Source organism: Dendrobates tinctorius, unplaced genomic scaffold (assembly GCF_039654945.1).
Source record: "Dendrobates tinctorius isolate UK_male_01 unplaced genomic scaffold, ASM3965494v1 ptg000035l, whole genome shotgun sequence".
NCBI classification, from domain to species: domain Eukaryota; kingdom Metazoa; phylum Chordata; class Amphibia; order Anura; family Dendrobatidae; genus Dendrobates; species Dendrobates tinctorius.
In genome coordinates this window covers 9,676,232-9,695,944 of record NW_027361703.1, presented here as the reverse complement: position 1 = coordinate 9,695,944, position 19,713 = coordinate 9,676,232, and the positions used below count along the sequence as shown (strand labels likewise).

Here is a 19,713-nt window from a genome sequence, read left to right as displayed (position 1 = left end):
ATTCAGACGCCAGTTAAGCACTCATAAAACATCTACCAGTTTTATAATTTATTTCACACAACTTAGGCTAGTTTCACACTAGCGTTTATGAGCGCAGCGACGGCCTGCGCATGGCCGCCGCTAAGCCCCGCCCCCTGCCGCGCCCCCGTCGGTAGCTCTGCCCACCGGCGCATGATGCTGCATGCGCCCTGCGTCCCCTATCTTTATCACAGGGGGCGCAGGCCGTGCGCAGTATGCGTTTGGCGGCGCATGCGTCCTTTTGACGGTGCGCCGACCTGTGCCAAACGCAACCTGCTGCATTTTGGTTGCGTCGGCGCACCGTCAAAAAGGCGCATGCGCCGCCAAACGCATACTGCGCACGGCCTGCTCCCCCTGTGATAAAGATAGGGGACGCAGGGCGCATGCAGCGTCATGTGCCGGTGGGCGGAGCTACCGGCGGAGGCGCGGCAGGGGCGGGGCTTAGCGGCGGCCGTGCGCAGGCCGTCGCTGCGCTCATAAACGCTAGTGTGAAACTAGCCTTAGGTCTATTGCATCACCATAAATAATTAAATAAATGTGTACTTAAGTAATCTTATGCATACTTTGTATCCATGCTCATTTAGTCTAATATTTTTTCAGTGGAACTTATCCAAATCATGACCTCTTTGAGAAGACCATCCTCTTTTCTAACATAGAAAAAAGAGCAACACTTCAAAGGAATAAATTATCGGTATCTATTTTAGTATATTTCAAAAATGGATAAAAAAACTGCAGTTTACATGATAGCCATGAAAAACATGCGTTTCAATAACGAACTTACTCATAGTCTAACTACTGGCCATGAGTAAGGACGTTACAGGTGGCGCTATAGAGTTTATGTCCTCTTCCTCTCTGAAGAGGCAATTTGCATATTATTTTCCCAGAGGAGCATTGCATGGTGAATAAGCCTCCTTACCTTGACAAGCCAGAGCTGGTATGTCACTCTCCCCAAGGAGAAACCTTACCCCTTAGGCCTGTTTCACACATCAGTTTTTTTGTGTCACTTGAAATCCACCAAAATGGCGGAAAGCGGATCCGTTGCTAACTGATGTGAACAGATGCCACCGGACCGTTTTTCTGATGGATCCGCCGAATGAAGAATTTTAAAGGAACTGCTGTCCGGGAAGGGGGGAGAGAGAGAGAGATTTTTTTTCTGTCCGCCAGAAATGATTTCAGGGTTAAATTTCCGCCTGACTTCATTCCTCTGGGCATGCGCACTATAAAAATGCGGATCCTTCAGCACAAAAAACGTTGCATGGTCCGTCCAGGCATCTCGGTGGATGCAAAAAAATTGACGGATCCGCAAAAAACGGATCCAATGGATGGCCATCCGTCAAGATCCGCCGGTAATGCAAATCAATGGGGGAAAAAACGGATCCGCCAAAAAAATGGCGGATCCGTTTTTTTTTGCAAAAACGGCGGATTTTGACTAATGGTCAAAAACGAAGTGTGAAACAGGCCTTCGACTATTGTTGATCCAGTCTTTCATGCTATCATGTCATTCTCATCCATTGTAAAGGTTTTTTAACCATTTTGTAATGCCTTAGAGAAGATTTATTTATTTTATTCCTTGGAAGTGCTGCTCTTTTTCTCTATTTTTGGCAAGGGGATGTTCTGCTGGAGCACTGGCACAAATATGCACTAACTCAGGAAATCTACCTGGATCATGAATATAATGCACTTCCATATCAAATCCTCTGTTTACCTTCTTGTCTAGACCACATTTCTTGTTATAGCTTTTCAGGTTGTCCATATACAGTATAATGGATAGTGGCCATCTACTTTGAGAAGACCGTTTTTCAGTAGGAAGTTGTTTCAAAGAGGTTTTAATGTACATAATAAATATGACTTTCAAAATTGCCTGCAAAAATCTAATATTTTCTCTTGTTAATTTCAGCCTTGGTCCCTTTTGACAGTTGCCACATTTCAGACAGCTGATCTCTTTAGTTGTGACTCATTTTAGGATACCTTTCAGGCACAAGTATAATAGTAGATCCACACGAGTGATCTATGCGTAACAGACAGCTCTTTAATGTCAGCATCTCTACCAGTCTAATTGAACAGCCCATCCAAACTATGAATAATATGTAGGTATGTCATTATCTATATTCCAATATCCTGTATATGTATTTAATGTTATTTATACTGTCTCTTAGAACAATATACTGATATTCATGCTTCCATTAGAAAAGTTAATTTTGGAATTCTGAGACACCATGAAAAATATATGCGTTAATTTTACAAATAGCTTCTTCAGCCTCTTAAATTTAAAACCCTTCACTGGTATGTAGAATATTAGCATAATGGATAGTAGATGCAGGCAGCGTAATTGATAAAATGGATGGTCAAGTATATTATAATCTTCCGTATCAACCCCGTATCCCTATTGCACAGCATATATTGACACAAGTGTATTCTGTTTAACCACACTACATTTGCTTGTTAATTAGTGAATATTCATCTGTCATCAGCCTCGGCTATGACACTCCTCCCTATTAACATGGTCTGTCATAAATAATCCATGAGCCTGTATTAATATTCATGAGCTGAAATCTGTGTAGTCATGTGCAGTGATGCAGAGACTGGGGGAGTGTTGTCATGAGTCGGAGCAGTGTGAATGTAAGATACTTAGAGGAGGCAGGAGCAGCATGGTACACTCACTACCTTGGTCTATGCTCGCAGCTAACAGTGGTGTGTCTATGTCTATGTGCTGGAGTGACTGATGAACAACAGTAGTCAAGCCGGGAGGGTGATTCCCTGTCAAATCTTTTCTTATTCACAGAAAGGGGAATTTGAAACCACTCAGAATTCTTGCAAATTACAATGGGCTGCAATCTGTGCACTTTCCAGAAGAGAGAGGAGCACTACAAACTGCTATATGAAGTTTCCCAGGTGAGTGCTTTCCCTATACATGACCCGAAAGGTGCGGGATCGCATGACAATGTAATATCATACTTGTGCGACTTTTCCGTTTCCGCAATTTGTCATTTTTCTCTTGTACATTGCAAGTAGAGATGATCAAATCTTTAAAAACATCTCTTCTTCAACCGTTATTGAAATATTGAATTTGGAGAATCCATTTAAATATTTTCTAGAAATGATCAAATCGGTATTTTCTTTAAATTCTCAGTATTGGAATGAGTTAAATTCACTGCGAATCTCAAACTTGGCAAATCTAATTTCTGGTTGTAACTTTTTACAAACACCTAATCCTATGTGTGGATGTTCATGGCTTGCGATGGCTAATACATAGTGCTACATTTCAGTATAAAAGTATGTTAAATGTAGATGACTGGGGAAATGAAGCTGTGGGTAATGAGAGTCCAGCTCTCTGTCCGATGTTGTCACTAACTAAATTGTACATTCTCGAGAAAAAATAAATCAACATTGGAAGCAGCAATTGTGTCTTTGTAAGCTTGGGTTGCTCTTGTATTAGATTGTTCTAGATATGACAAATTGTTGCTGACAGCTGCTGAGCTGCAGCAGGTTAAGCAGTATTGGCGATGACACTGCACAGAGAGGTGTTGGTGGTCTTCCTGGCACAGTAGACTGCACTGAGCTCACTGGCTTCCTTCAGTCTCTCCCTGATGCGATTCATTTCACAGCCGGCTAATTAGAAAGTGGACTGTGTACATGGATCTGCCTCCTCTGTTGAAGCCTTAATGTACGTTTTCATGCTAATGTGATCAGAGTCTCATTATCCAATTTCCAAAATGAACTTGGGCATTAATTAAATAGAGAAAATGCTCTCTTTATCATTGTTGAAAGGAAAGGCAGATTAACATTGTTAATTACTGCTGGGGACAATCCTTCTGGTTCCAGTCTTAACATTGACCTTAAAAACCCAGCATGGGTCCTGTCAACCATTCAAGGCACTTTTCTTGAGTTTTATGGTTCTTTTGTCATTAATATCATTTAGTCCAGATATGACTATGTTGGTGTTTGTACACATGTTCATCACCAATCAATCTACGTAACAATAAGCCCATGCGGATTAATAAGATCCATATCACATATTCGGCTTGGAAATATATTTTCCTAGAAACACAATGGCTGAATAGTATATTTGACATATTCCTCTTCAACTGTGGCTACTGAATGGATTAATGTAGAAGGAGATTGTGCTTTCACCTTGCTTCTGCTGCTTTTCTGATAGTCTTTAATCCCTTGAAAAATGTAAGCTATTTTCTACTGTAATATGCACTCAGCATCCGGTCCTGCAGAGCGTATTGTTGGCTTTTTTTGTCACTGATAAGGGATCAAAGAATGGGGGCAGTAATGTGCATGTGACACCTACTCCTCTCCTGAACCTGTGCAGAGATACAAGAGCTTCTGTAGCCTCATATGTCCCATGCAGAGTATTATGTTTCAGCAGCAGTCAGTCAGGGGTTAATACCAGTATTACAGCACCTCTAACCCTAAAAGTGTAAAACTTATCATACAAGCTGCTAATATTAGACACAGATTTGTATTTATTTTACGTGTGTGTGTGTGTGTGTGTGTGTGTAATCTACCAGGCTGTCATGAGCCAAAAATACAGTTAGTAACCAAATCTGATGGCTGGAAATGAATTAGTCTGTTCAAACATTACCACTTGACTGGATCAAATCCCTTTAATTTTACGCTCTTGTAATTCAGAGTTTGCAACCTTGTTTGATCCATCTCAGTCTTCCTTCTATTAAAGGGCAAAGGATCATCTTGTAACAAATCTGCTAACAGTGAGAGCTTGCATTTCTCATCGTTCACTTCACTTAATATAATTGATATTTTACCCAGCCTTCATCATATGCCCTTACAAGCCATAAATGAAGAAAGTTTGAAGGAAAGTTTGAAATGTATTTTGGGAGGATGAGCGACAGGGACTAAAGTACAATAAGTGCAGCAGATTCTATTTTATAGTCCAGGCTAAATCCCATGGCTGGGCCTGGCAGGTGTTCATTTATGACTTTTTATCTTCCTTTGTGCCCAGCTGTTGGTAAGGTATCTAGGAGGTAAACTATTGGTTGTGAGCCAATTTTCCCAGTTAATTGTTTGTCTTTATTGAAGAGATTCTGGAAGATGCACAAATAAATGCCAACATGTTACACATAATGATATGCCAGGAATTCATTCATCATTGTGTATATACAATTACAGTAGTGATGTGTCGGCTCATGGCAGAATACAGTAGTATCGTCTTGACTAACAGGTGCATTTTAGCCTTATAGCCATCATAGACGGGTCAAATATGTATCATTCCACTTTGTTTGTGCATGACTCCATGTGAGGCTCCAGGTATTTCCAATGCTGGTGACCCATGTTTTGTTCCTTTACGACAGCCTTTCTAATCAGTCAGTGTCTTTATTTAGAAGTGCAGGTGGGTCTACACAAACAGCCCTGAATAATACGGGAAGATTGCAGAAATCACGGCAGTGAAAAGATATGTACTAAACCGAATAATGCTCAGAGATAGATTCATTCACTACAGTGTGCTAAAGTAATTACACACAGAATGAGCCCACAAAAGGCCGGTTCTGACGTAATGCACCATGTAACAATACAGCCCTGTGCCAACACTGGCAAAAAGAAAAAATAGAACGAGAGTGCACGGTGCACGTACAGAAATCGCAGGCTACACGTAGAATGACTCTTCCAAACACAAGAACTAGCTGACATCTATGGATCAGACATCACGTTCTTGTTATTTAGCAGGAAACTGATCTTTACACATTCTCTTCTCCATTAAACTCTCAGTAAAGAAATCAGATTTATCTTAAAGTAGATACTCTAATGAACCAACATCACATAGATCAGAAAATATTTGAAAGTGTTTTTGTTTGTCAAATAAAGTCTATCTATCTATCTATCCATATCTATTTAACTATCTATCTATCTATCTATCTATCTATCTATTTATCCATCTATCTACTACCTATTATTTATCTATCTATCTATCTATTATCTATCTATCTACCTATCTATCTATTATCTCATCAAATCAAAGAATTATAGAATGGAAAGTTGAAAGGGACCTCCTGGGCCATTTGGTCCAGCCCCCTGCTCAAAGCAGGATTCACTAAATCATCCCAGACAGATGTCTGTCCAGCCTCTGCTTGAAGACTTCTATTGAAGGAGAACTCACCACCTCTCATGGCAGCCTGTTCCACTCATTGATCACTCGAACTGTCAAAAAGTTTTTTCTATTATCTAATCTGTGTCTCTTCCCATTCAGTTTCATCGCATTGCTTCTAGTCTTTCCTTGTGCAAATGAGAATAAAGATGATCCTTCTACAATGTGACAGCCCTTGATATATTTGTAGACAGCTATTAAGTCTCCTCTCAGTCTTCTTTTTTGCAAGCTAAACATTCTCAAATCCTGTAACCAATCCTCATAGGACATGATTTGCAGACCGATCACCATTCTGGTCACTCTTCTCTGAACTTGCTCCTGTTTGTTGATGTCTTTTTTTAAAATGAGATGCCCAAACCTGGACACAATATTCCAGATGAGGCCTGACCAAGGAGAAGTAGAGGGGGAGAATTATTTCACATGATCTAGACTGCATGCTTCTGTTAATACATCCCAGAATTGCATTTGCATTTTTTTCTGCTGCTGCATCACACTGTTGAGTCATGTTCGGTTTGTGATCTATTAGTATACCCAAGTCTTTTTCACATGTGCTGTTGCTTAGCCCTATTCCTCCCATTCTGTATATGCTTTTTTCATTTTTATTGCCCAGATGTAGTACTTTGCATCTTTTCCTGTTAAAAACCATTCTGTTAGTTGCTGCCCATTGCTGCAGTTTATTTTTCTTTTTGTATCCTCTCTCTTCTCTAGAATTAGCTATCCCTCCTAGCTTTGTGTCATCAGCAAATTTAATCAGTGTACCCTGAATTCCTTCATATAAATCATTGATAAAGATGTTGAACAATACAGGGCCCAGGACAGAACCTTGTGGTACCCCACTTGAGACATTTTTACAACTGGATGTGCAGCCATTTACGACCACTCTTTGAGTCCGATCACTAAGACAGTTATGAATCCACCTAACAGTTGCATTGTCCATTCCATACTTAGTCATTTTTTCAATAAGGATGGTGTGAGATACTTTGTCAAATGCTTTGCTGAAGTCAAGATATACTATATCTACAGCATTTCCCTGATCCACCCAGTCAGTGATTCTGTCATAGAAGGAAATTAAGTTAGTGTGACATGACTTATTAGTTACAAACCCATGCTGACTTTGGTTAATCAGTTCATTCTTATCCAGGTAGGTACATATATACATGTTGTTTAATAATTTGTTCAAAGATCCTTCCTGGTATAGAAGTCAAATTCACCGGCCTATAGTTCCCTGGGTCCACCTTCATCCCCGTTTTGAAGGTAGGAACAACATTTGCTCTTCTCCAGTCTTCTGGGACTTATATTCTCCATACATTTTCAAAGATTATGGAGAGTTGTTCAAAAATTTCTTCTGCTATCTCCTTCAGTACTCTGGGGTGTAATTCATCTGGACCTGGAGACTTGAATTCTTTTATGTTAGCTAAGTGTTTCCTCACTATCTTTCTGTTTATAGATATCCTGGATTCTTCTATTTCTTTAATAGGACAGTGAAGATCAGGTGATGTTACATTTCCTTTCTGAGAGAAAACAAATGCAAAATAGGAATTTAAAAGTTCAGCCTTCTCAGCATCCTTTCTTACCATTTCATCATTTTCATCCTGTAAAAATCCTATAGCATCTTTGACTTTTCTTTTATTTTTAACATATCCCCAAATTCCTTTCTTATTGCATTCGATGTCTATTGCAAGCCTTAATTCATTGTCAGCTTTATATAATCTGATTCGTGCCCTGCAAGTTTTGCTGACATCATTATATTCTTCTTTAGATATGCCTACATCTTTTCATTTGATAAACATTTCTTTCTTCCTTTTTAACGTGTGTTTAAGTTCTGTGTTCATCCATCCTCTAAAATGTAAAGTGCTGCGGAATATGTTGGCGCTATAGAAATAAAATTATTATTATTATCCTGGTTTCCCTAAATGCTTCGTATTCTTCCCTCTTTTTGGAATTTTTAATGACTGTGCTTTGAGGATCACATTTTTTAAGATTTCCCATCCTTCCTGGAGATTTTTGTCCTTAAGGCTATCCAAACATTGGATCCCTCCGATTCTCTTTCTGAGTCCCTTAAAAACTGCCTTTCTGAAATTTAACCTTGAATTCTGTGTCTTTCTCCTCTAGTTATCCAAGATTCTAAAATAGTATGGTTGCTACCTCCTAGGGTCCCAGCCACTCTTACCTCCTCAACCATTTTCTCCCTGTTTATAAAGATTAGATCCAAGGTAGTAGTTCCCCTTGTTTTCTCCCCTACCTTTTGGAAGATAAAGTTGTCAGTATCATGTCCGCCATGTCTGCCTTGTCTGTTTTGCCTCAAGAACCCCTGGAGCAGTGTGCACGCGCATCTCGTGTCTGCTATCCTGCATGTTCCCTAGAGCAGTGTGCACACTCACCTCATGTCTGTTGAGCTGCAGGATGCCTGCGTTTCTGCTCTGCCTTCTGTGATCATCTTGTCATGTCTAGAATCCCTGATCATGTGTCCTTCCTATGTTCTAGCATAGGCTGGTTCTGCATTCGTCTCTGCATGTCTGAAACCCTGATCATGTGACCTTTCCTAGGATCCTGCACTGTCCGGTTCTGCAATCATCCCTGCATGTCTGGAATCCTGATCATGTGACTACGCTCTGTGATCCTTGAGGATCTGAACTGTAAGCTCTTCCCTGGTCCTGAGCCAGAAGTGGTGGTGCTATGCCCTATATCAGACCGCCCCTTCCTATGCTCAGAGCCTGAGTATTGTGTTGCTTCTCTGCATGGCTGCTTGGTCTGTGGGGTTTCTCCCTCTATTCTGTGCCCTTGCACTCTGCTCTGTCGTGCGTCTCTGCACACGCTTCGTGCTCGTATTCCGTCTCTTGTCTTGTGCTTTGTCTCGTGTTGTCCTCCGTGCTCTGTTTGTCCTCACTATGTCTTCTTGTTATGTCCATTCTGTAACCTGTCCCTGGCGTGTCTACACGTGCAGGCCTCGCTCTGTGTCTGTCCCTGGCGTGTCTCCTACACGTGCAGGCTCCGTTCTGTACCCTGTCCCTGGTGTGTCTCTACATGTGCAGGCCTCGCTCTGTGTCTGTCCCTGGCGTGTCTCCTACACGTGCAGGCTCCGCTCTGTACCCTGTCTAGTTCCAAGGCTCTCCCTTGGCCCGGCTCTGGGCTTCTGGCTACGCTCCTCTGCTAGACTCTGTCCCTGTCCCTGACGTGTTTGTCTACACATGCAGGCGTCCGTTCTGTGCTCTCTCCCTGGTGTGCCCCTCGGTACGCCCAGACCTCGCCTTGTACTTTGTCCCTGGCATGTCCTTTGCATGCGCAGGGTCCTGTCTACTACTCTATGCCTTGTCTCTGATACTTTGTGCGCTCTTGCACTTTTCGTACTAGGCTTTGCCGTGTTGTCTGCACGCGTCTCTGTCCTGTATCTTTGCCTAGCCCTGCCTTGTGGCTCCGTGCCTCAGTGCATGTGCCAGGTCGCCTGTGCCTGCCTGGTGTGCCTCAGCCGTGCTCGCCTGTGTGCCTCAGCCGTGCCCCCGTCCAGTGCTATAGTGGTTACCGGCTGCATGGCCGCAGCGGTGCTGCCTCTAGTCGTGCTCGCCTGCTTATGCCATCATCGGTACCACCTGCCGGTGCCCCCAGCTGTGGTCTCCGTGCTCCCTTGCATGCACGCTGGTTCTTGCACTGTGCCTTTACGTGCTACTCTTGCACAAAGTCTTTTGCTCTCTTTGCTCTGCTCTGAACCCTAGTTTGCCTGCCAGACTCCGTAACCTGCTGACCGCTGCCAGAGGTCCGGACCTAGATGACTGCAGCCTGATGTCTGGAGCTGATGTCCGTAGCCTGATTCCTGGACCCTGTCGGTTGATGCCAGCACCCCGGATTTCGATGCTATTGAACCCGTCCCTGGCGTGCCCTCGCACGCCCAGGCCACCATCCTTGTGCTCCTCCCTGGCGTGCCCTCGCACGTGCAGGCCTCCGTCCTTGTACCCATCCCTGGCATGCCCCTCGGCATGCGCAGGTCTCCGTTCTGTGAATCTGATCCTGGCGTGTCTCCTTGCATGCACCCTTTTTTGTCTCCTAGTTTGTCTGCCGGATTCCTGAAGCCAGCTGACTACTGCCGGAGTTCTGGAGCCAGATGTCTACACTCTGATGCCTGGACCCTGTCAGCCCTTGCCAGCCTTCCGGAGTCCGATTCCTCGCACCCTGCCTTGGACTTTGGCGTGCCCTGGCACGCACCTTGTTATATAGATTCTGTGTGTTCACGTTTTGCACCTGTTTTACCTTGAAGAGTTCCTCATGCCTTGGACCTCGGCATGCCCTTGCACGCATCTTGCTTTGTGCTTTTTGTGTGTTCACCTTTGCACCTGTTGTACCCGGAAGTGTTCCTGAATGAAGTTTACTTGAACTAATGCCTTGTCTCATCTTGTCTTGCTTCCTGAGCCGGCCGTCTGGTCCAGCAGCCGTGATGGCTCACCCCCTTGGTCTTGCCCCTGGCACTCCCTGTATAGGGGGTGGTTCCTCACTAGGTCAGCTCGCCCTAGGTGGGTGGGTGCCATGGCCCAGAGGGTTCACTCATTCAAAAGGAGCGACTCAGCGTAAGCTGACGCTCGTCACAGTCAGCAACAGAGGAAAAGAATTTCCTTGACCTGTTAGTTTTGCCTGAGAGAGATTCCCAACAAATGTACGTATAGTTGAAATCTCCCATGACCACTCTGTCATATTTTTTGGAGAACTTGGCATTTTGATGCATAAAGAGTTCATCCATATCCTCAGCTTGCACAGGCGGCCTGTAGTAAATGCCTACAATGTTGTCCTTTCCGTTGTTCTCTCATTGTATTCTTACCCAAACAGTTTCCACAGAACTCCCAGTCTCTGAAGCTTCAATCTCTATGCAGATATATGCTTTTCTAACATAAAATGCGACACCTCCGCCTCGTTTATCAAGTCTGTTTCTTGCAAATAAGTTGTATCCTTCTAGCCTTGTATTCCAATCATATGTATTGTCCCACCAAGTTTCAGTGATTCCAATGACTTCATATTTCTTTTCCTCTTTTAGTAGTTCCAGTTCTCCTTGTTTGTTGCCCATGCTTTGTGCATTAGTATAGAAACATTTTAGTTTGTGATTGGTTTCTCTTTCTCCAATATTTTTATTATTTTAATTTTTTTGTCTTTGTTCTTCATTTCCATTTCTAATAGCAGAATTCTCATTAGTATTTGTCAGGTGTATGGCTTTTTCTGGTCTTTTGCTTCCCTTCCCACATTGTTCTAGTTTAAAACTCTCCTGATGAGTGTAGCAAGGCGACTTCCAAATGCATGTTTTCCAGTCTTCGTAAGGTGCACCCCATCTCTAGCAAGTAGTCCATCGTATAGGTAATTCACTCCGTGATCCAGAAATCCAAATCCTTGCTGACAGCACCATCAACGTAGCCAGTTTATCTATCTATCTATCTATCTATCTATCTATCTATCTATCTATCTATCTATCTATCTATCTATCTATATATCTATCTATCACCTATCTATCTATCTATCTACCTATCTATATATATATCTATCTCCTATCTATCTATCTATCTATCTATCTATCTAATATTCATTGCAAAAAGAGGCAGCACTCCTTGCTAAGTATTCAAATGGTGGTGAGTTTTATTAGACCCACATAACCAAGCAACGTTTTGGCTCAAATGAGCCTTTTTGAGTCGAAACGTTGCTTGGTTATCTGGGTCTAATAAAACTCACCAGTCACCACCATTTGAATACTTACCAAGGAGTGCTGTCTCTTTTTGCAATGAATATTGAATACTTTGTCGGATACTGGACTATTTGCCTGGGGCCGTGCACCCGAAGCTAAGTACTGTGCTGTTTCTCTTTTTTTCTATCTATCTATCTATCTATCTATCTATCTATCTATCTATCTCCTATCTCTCTCTCTCTCTCTCTATCTATCTATCTCTCTATCTATATATCTTTCTAACTCTCTGTCAGCTATGTAGGTTTCTCTCTATCCTTCCGAAAGTATACAAATGCTCAAATAATGTGTTAAGTATTGCTCAGTTTGCATTGGCAGTGAAAGAGTTGCTTCTGTTGGCAAGAGAAAGTGGCTGGCACAGACTGTAATGGACTGTGAATGAATGAAATGTCATTCAGTCAGGGCTCAGATAGACTGCAGTTGCCAAAATCTAAATCTGAATGCCAAACCAGGTTTATCATTCAAACCATATACACTGCATTTCCTCTGTCTGAGTAGTATATAAAAGAGTACTATTGTCTATAATCCAAGAGAGAACTAAAGTGGGTCATGGAAGCATGGTGCCCTTAATTAGATACATTAATTAGCAAATGATTACTGATGAGGAGAAAATATCTTGGCAGGTAAGGTTTTGATTAGGAGAGTTCACCTTGGACATTTGGCAATGTAATTGCAGAGCGTAATCACCAGGTGGGTGTTATTTTCGATTAAAAAACATTTTTAATCTTCTTCTGAGAAAAATCCTGAATAATACATTTAAGAAAAAACTGATGTGCCTACTCTGTTTTTGCAAACTGTCTCTTCAAAGAGGAAGAGGACTAGAGCTCTAGTGCCACCTGTAGGAATTAGTTATCCTAAAAGTAAAAATCACCCCTCTAAGAGTCTTGCCACATGATTTATAAGCCAAAATCTCAATTTGCAGACGTTGTCTTTTGGGGCACTGCCCCTCATGTAAAGTGTGAGATCTGGTGTGGCTAGGTGAGAGGCGTGTGACTGGGATCCAAGAAGTAACGTTTCTCCTTGCGGAGAATGACATGTGAAGCCTGACATGCCAAGGTGAGGAGACTTTTAAGCCTAGCAATGCTCCTCTGGTAAAGTATGTCTTCAATGAGTCATCCGTTTTACACATATGCAAGTATTGTCATCTGTTTGCCATCCATGTGTCATTATTTTATGTCCGTGTGACATCCATATTTATACATCCAAATTTTAAAATGTACATGATCAATTAGTTTCCTAGGTTAATAATGGCAGTGTACCTGTAAAATGTGGATGCTATACAGATGATTAATATGGAATCTGATTTTTTTTTATGTATCCTTAGGTTTGGATAGGTGAGTCTCATTTGAGATACGGAAGAGAATAAAGAATGCTGCTAATTTTTTCACATGGACTCTTGGTTGATGTGAAGAAACTGTTATCTGAACAGCCCTATTGAATATATTTGAGCAGTATGTTGTCTGAATTTATTAGGATAGCATATGTTCATATTACAAGCAAGCCTGAATGATCTCTAAAAGTAAAAATTAAGAACATTGAAACTATATCATTGAAGGGCGCCTGTTACCAGATTTTCCCCATATGAAGTATGACCAGCACCTTGTACGACCTCTTTTTCAGCATTCTATTATGCTGTAAATGTCCACAATCCCCTATGCAAGGCACAAAAAACACCTTTTATTATACTTACAGATGGCGCGATGATGACCAGTGGGTATCTCTGGTCTTGATCTGGCTCCTCCTCTGTCCATACAATCACAGTCCTTCTTCCCTATCCCATGTGGATGGCACATCTTATGTCATCCACACAGAGTCCCACATCACGCTTCTGCGCAGGCATACTTTTCTCTGCCCTGCTGAGAGCAAAGCAATCTTTGGCCTTTCCCAGCACATTGACACTACATACTTTTTATTACATACAATTATAAAATCGATATAAGATGGAATGTTCAATGTGTTTCAATAACTCATAGCGCTCCCAAACTTGTGTCTAGCTGAAAGATAACTACCTGAAGAAGGAGCATCCCCCTATTCTGTCTTTTCCCCAATTACTAAGCAATTACTAAGCAATTGGACCTCAGTCCAGAGCCTCTCACCTAGCCAAATCAGTTCTCATACTTTGCACTGACGAGAGCCAATAGCCCGAAACACCATGTCTGCAAATTGAGATTCTCATTTGGCTTTTATCCTAAGTCATATTACAAGACTCGTTAAAGGGTTGATTGTGACTTGTAGGATTGCTACTACCAACAGGTGACTCTATAGAGTTCAAGTCCTCTTCCTCTCTGAAGAGGCAATTTGCATATTTGGATCGCCCTCACCCAGGGCGGCGGGGTACTCGGTACCAGGCCCGTTGAGCTCAATGGGAGATGTCACGGTAGCTGTGACCCGGTCCATGGCCCTGGGCGTCCATTGTAAAAGGGAGGATGTTGAACGTGTGGATGATGGTTAAAGTTTATAAGTGGATGATTTGTGACGCCACCTGTGGTGTTCGGCAATGAAGGTGTTAAGCCGACGCTGCAGACAGATCCTCTGGGACAGATGGTGTGGTGCAGCAATCATGTTGTGGTCCTCCACAGGTAGGGCTGTAGTCCCAGGATAGTGTAGATGAAGAGATAGTGAAGAGACGTAGATGGTGCAGTGTTAGGCACAGCGATGTAGCAGTGCTGAGTGTGTTGGTGCAGGAATAAGTGGAGGACACCAGGGCATGTAGTTCCAAAGCTTTACTCACAGTCTGTTGTGCATACAGGTGCCCGCATCCGTGCCGTGTCCTCCAGGTCAGGAGCTCAGCCAACTTCCAGGCAAGATGAAACACTCCGCTCCAACACTCCGCCAACATGTGCCTTTCCTGAACGTCTACCTTCTAGCGCCTATTTGAAGTACTCACAGTACTGAGTTACACTGGAGTTCCTCCTTTCAGATGTTCTTAGGACTCTACTTGTACGGTAGACAGCTGTAGCCTGCTTTGGGGACTCCTTGCTACTAAGTCCCAGCTCACTCACGTTGCTGTTGTGCCCCCAAGTCTTGTGTGGAAATAAAGTGGTGACAACTTCTATTCCTCCGGTGTCTGCTGCAGGACCATTAGTATCCATACAACCTCGGGGACCGGACCCCGACCATGCACTTAGAACTTGAGGAAGGGCTCTGCTCTAACCCTAGTCCTTAGTTCTTCTTACGTTTCTTGCTAATCTTTCTTTCTTATGGAGAATTAGGTTTTCTGAATGTAACTCTTTCATGTGCCAGCAGACCCAGGTCACTGAGGTCTGCTGCAGCACTTCCTTCAATCCATCCCACTCCGGGGATCTCCTCTCACAGACTGACCTAGTCCTAATAATCTCCCGCTCTCTTGTGCAGACTAAACTCCACCCACCTCCCAGCACTCTTCATGTTCCAAGCAGGGAGCCACCAAAGGTGCTTTGCTACACTACTATGTTGTATGGGATGCAGGTGTTGGAGTGTGGTCAGGTGTCTCCACCTTACCTGGATGGTGGGGTACCACACCTCAGGAGGAGGTGCAGTACCTCTGTGGCGACTGAACCTTCAGGGGCACCACATATTATTTTCCCAGAGGAGCATTGCACGGCGAATAAGCCTCCTTACCTTGACAAGCCAGAGCTGGTATGTCACTCTCCACAAGGAGAAACCTTACCCTTTAGACCTCACCCCAATTACTAAGAAATCTAAAGCCAATCTCTTGGTCATAATCCTTGTGTGTCATGAGTACTGCAAAAAGAAAATATAATATGCCCGATGCCATTTCTTATGCTGCTGAAAATTATATCAGTCAGAGAGCAGGCTCATGACTTCAGGTTTGGCCAAGTGGGTTTCCCCATAATGCTTCACAGCTATCACTCCACTAGATCTTGCACAGCCATTCCAGATGGGGGGACTATCACATCCAAGATAATAAATGGGGGGCAGGAAAAGCAGTCCTTCATTACAGATGGGAGAATACAACTCATCATTACAGATAGGTGATATAAAGGGCAAATTCTGATTGTTTTGTTCTTTCTCAGTTCTGAAAAACATTGAAAATGGGGGTAGTAATGTCAGTCTGTGAATAATAATGTAAAGATTCAAGTGATATGGAGGTGCTGGACCTGCAGAGTCAGTGTGACTGTGAATTGATTTATCCATGATTTACTGCATATACCATAATGGCACTATTTTTATTATTCTTGACACACAGCAAACAACTAGGGCAGATTTAAACTCTTCTTTCCCAATTTTGTCTATGATTTAAAGAGCTCAATCAGAGTTTTACACATGTCTTTTCTACACAGTAAGAGACTTTACAGTATTGAGAATAAAATTTACCGCAAATTTAATTTTTGTGTGAAAATTCGGCAAACCTGGTAAATTTGAATGTAAAAAGATTTACTTGAATCTACATCTAGCATGACTCTGTCTGGAAATATTGACTAAAATTTGCCTGCAGTGCTTTACAAGAACAATTGAATTTCACTGTCAGCAATTAAGTCACTTATAGGTTTCTATTTAAATAGATGTTCTGTCGTTGTGAAGGATTAATAACAGATAAATTACAAAAACATTCAGATGACTAGAGGATAATTAGGTGACTATCAATGAACTGTATTATTACAGGCCATTGGGTTCACTGAATGAAGGATAATACAAAGTTAGGTGTCACAGAAAAATATTCAACGTCTTCAGCTTTAAAAGAACCAATCATGAACTATCCATGTGTTTTATACTTTTTTAAAGTGTATGAATGCTTTTTCAACCAAGTCTACAATGCTACATGCATCTGAAATAAAATATTTTGCAGCTGGCTTAGGTTTTATATATATATATATATATATATATATATATATATATATATTAACATTTTGCATCTGAAGATGCTATGCTGATTGTACTGTGGCAGCAAGATGTAAGGAGCCTATTCACAAAGAAGGGACCTATTCACAAATATATGCATACACTATGCACCAGCTCATTGCAAATAATGTACACATGAACTATTGCTGTACATGTTAAAAACATGAGGTAATAAGTTAACACTTTTTGATCAAAAAGCGAAAAAAAATCTATCCACAACAAAATATAGTTCAGTGTGTTTGAACCCTAACTCTAATGAGTCATCTCTCCATGTGTTTAGATATGGAAAAGTGAGAGTTTACTGATAGGGACCATCCATAAGAGGTCACCTTGTTGTGGTTGGCCCTAACACTAATGACACCTCTCCATGTGTTCAGATAGGCATCAAATGAAATGAGGAAGACATAGGAACCAGGCTTAGCTCATGAAACTTTGGGAAAGATGGATGGTTAAGGTGCCACAGTCTTGAAGGCAGCCACGTCCCTAAATGCACACTACAATGACCACTATTACTGTACTCGTAAAGATGTGCGATACCTAGATAGCAACCATCCTACCTCAACAAGGTTTCTATCTTTCTATCTTTTCCCCTTTTCATTTGATGCCTGTTTAGGCACAGAGAGAAGTGAGACTTTACTGATACGGACCATCCATATGAGGTCACCTTGTCATGGTTGGATGGCTTTTATGCCTTTTGATGAAAAATGTTAATTAAGTACCTCAAATTTTTGCATATATAGCAATAGAGGCATTCGGGTATTCATTAATCTGTGTGCTGACGCATCATCTATGTGTATGTTCATACATGGGCCACAGCAGCTTGTTTGTGCATCTCCATATATATTTAATACTTAAGGTGTGTGGGCCTTTTTTATTTTGTAGGCCAATTCGCAAGGTAAGTAATAGGTCACTGAATAATCCTACACTGGAACCCAACTTATCACTAGTACAGTGGATATGAATTCCATGTTACTCAGCACCAGCTTGTGAGGAAGGAATGTATATAAGAATGGACAAGTTTGGGAGACATATAGGAGACATGGAAGTAGCTAGGAGATAAATATTGTAATGGTAGAAAACCTTTTTTTCCATGAAATGGCATATTTAGCCAATGAATACTCTTGGCATTGCACAATTACTGACACACTAATGGGAAATGTTTTTATCAGAGTTAATTTCTTTATCACAAATTTGCAACAACTCATGTACAAATCTTACTGAATGAGCCCTTTTCTTAAGCAACTTGAATGAGTACTGTTCTAAACTGATTCCAGAACTTTTACTGTTAAGGGTACCGTTACACTTAAAGATGCACCAGCGATCCCGACAACGATGCGACCTTGTCAGGATTGCTGGTGCATCGCTACATGATTGCTGGTGAGCTGCCAAACAGGCAGCTTCACCAGCGATCAGCACCAGCAAGGACGCTGGTATCTAAGGTAAATATCGGGTTACTAAGTGGTGCGTGTCACTTAGTTACCTGATGTGTACCTTAGAAACCTGCGTGCTTGCGCCGGGAGCTGCGAGCACGCAGGTTTCTAAGGTACACATCGGGTAACTAAGTGACGTGCGCCACTTAGTAACCCAATATTTACCTTAGATACCAGCTCCCAACGCCTGCTTAGAGTGCTGGGAGCCTCGCTGATCGTTGCCTCCCGCTGCCACATGCAACGATGCGTGCTGGCCAGCAGGAGAGCAATGATCAAAAAATGGCCCAGGATGATAGTGCACGATCAGCGATACCCGGCGGGGGGGCCGTTCGCTGATCCCCGTCACACACAGCGATCTCGCTAGTGAGATCGCTCTGGTGTCGCAAAATCAGCGAGCGAGATCGCTGTGTGTGACGGGGCCTTAACTCTTTTAGAAAGATAATAATTTACCTTTACCTTACCCTTGGGAAAATAAAAATTGGGGGTGAAAAGATCATTTTTGTGGAAAAAATATGATTTTTTAATTGTACCGCTGTATGTTATGAACTTCTGTGAAGCCCTTGTGGGTTCAAAGTTCTCACCACATATCTAGATAAGTTCCTTGGGGGGGTCTAGTTTCCAAAATGTTGTCATTTGTGGGGGGTTTCCACTGTTTTGGTACATCAGGGGCTTTCCAAACGCGACATGGTGTCCGATCTCAATTCCAGCCAAAAAAGTCAAATGGCGCTGCTTCCCTTCCGAGCTCTGCCATGCTCCCAAATAGTCGTTTACACCCACATATGGGGTATTAGCGTACTCAAGACAAATTGCACAATAACATTTAGGGTCCTGTTACCCTTGGGAAAATAAAAATTGGGGGTGAAAAGATCATTTTTGTGGAAAAAATATGATTTTTTAATTGTACCGCTGTACGTTATAAACTTCTGTGAAGCCCTTGTGGGTTCAAAGTTCTCACCACATACCTAGATAAGTTCCTTGGGGGTCTAGTTTCCACAATAAATCACTTGTGGGGGGTTTCCACTGTTTAGGTACATCAGGGGCTCTCCAAACGTGACATGGCATCCGATCTGAATTCCAGCCAATTTTGCATTGAAAAAGTCAAACGGCGCTCCTTCCCTTCTGAGCTCTGTCATGCGCCGAAACAGTGGTTCCCCCCCACATATCAGGTATCAGCGTACTCAGGACAAATTGTACAATAACTTTTCCAGTCCAATTTCTCCTTTTACCCTTGGTAAAATAAAAAAAATTGAACCTGAAGTATTTTTTTTGTGAAAAAAAGTTAAATGTTCATTTTTTTTAATATTCAAAAAATTCCTGTGAAGCAGCTGAAGGGTTAATAAACTTCTTGAATGTGGTGTTGAGCACCTTAAGGGGTGCAGTTCTTAGAATGGTGTCACTTTTGGGTATTTTCCATCATATAGACCCCTCAAAGTGGCTTCAAATGTGATATGGTCCGTAAAAATAAAATGGTGTTGCAAAAATGAGAAATCGCTGGTCAACTTATAACCCTTATAACTTCCTAACAAAAAAAAATTTTGGTTCCAAAATTGTGCTGATGTAAAGTAAACATGTGGAAAATGTTACTTACTAAGTTTTTTTGTGTG

The 19,713-nt window shown here is 42.1% G+C and overlaps 1 protein-coding gene across 1 annotated transcript in view; it reads left to right on the top strand.

Moving 5' to 3' along the window:
• Positions 1–2,610: 2,610 nt before the first annotated feature.
• The window catches only part of PDZRN4 (PDZ domain containing ring finger 4), a 332,607-nt gene continuing 315,504 nt past the window's right edge, over positions 2,611–19,713 (top strand). Inside the window, exon 1 of the mRNA XM_073573259.1 lies at positions 2,611–2,910. Coding sequence (XP_073429360.1) covers positions 2,842–2,910 — 69 coding nt within the window. The 5' untranslated portion in view covers positions 2,611–2,841. The remainder of the gene's footprint in view (positions 2,911–19,713) is intronic.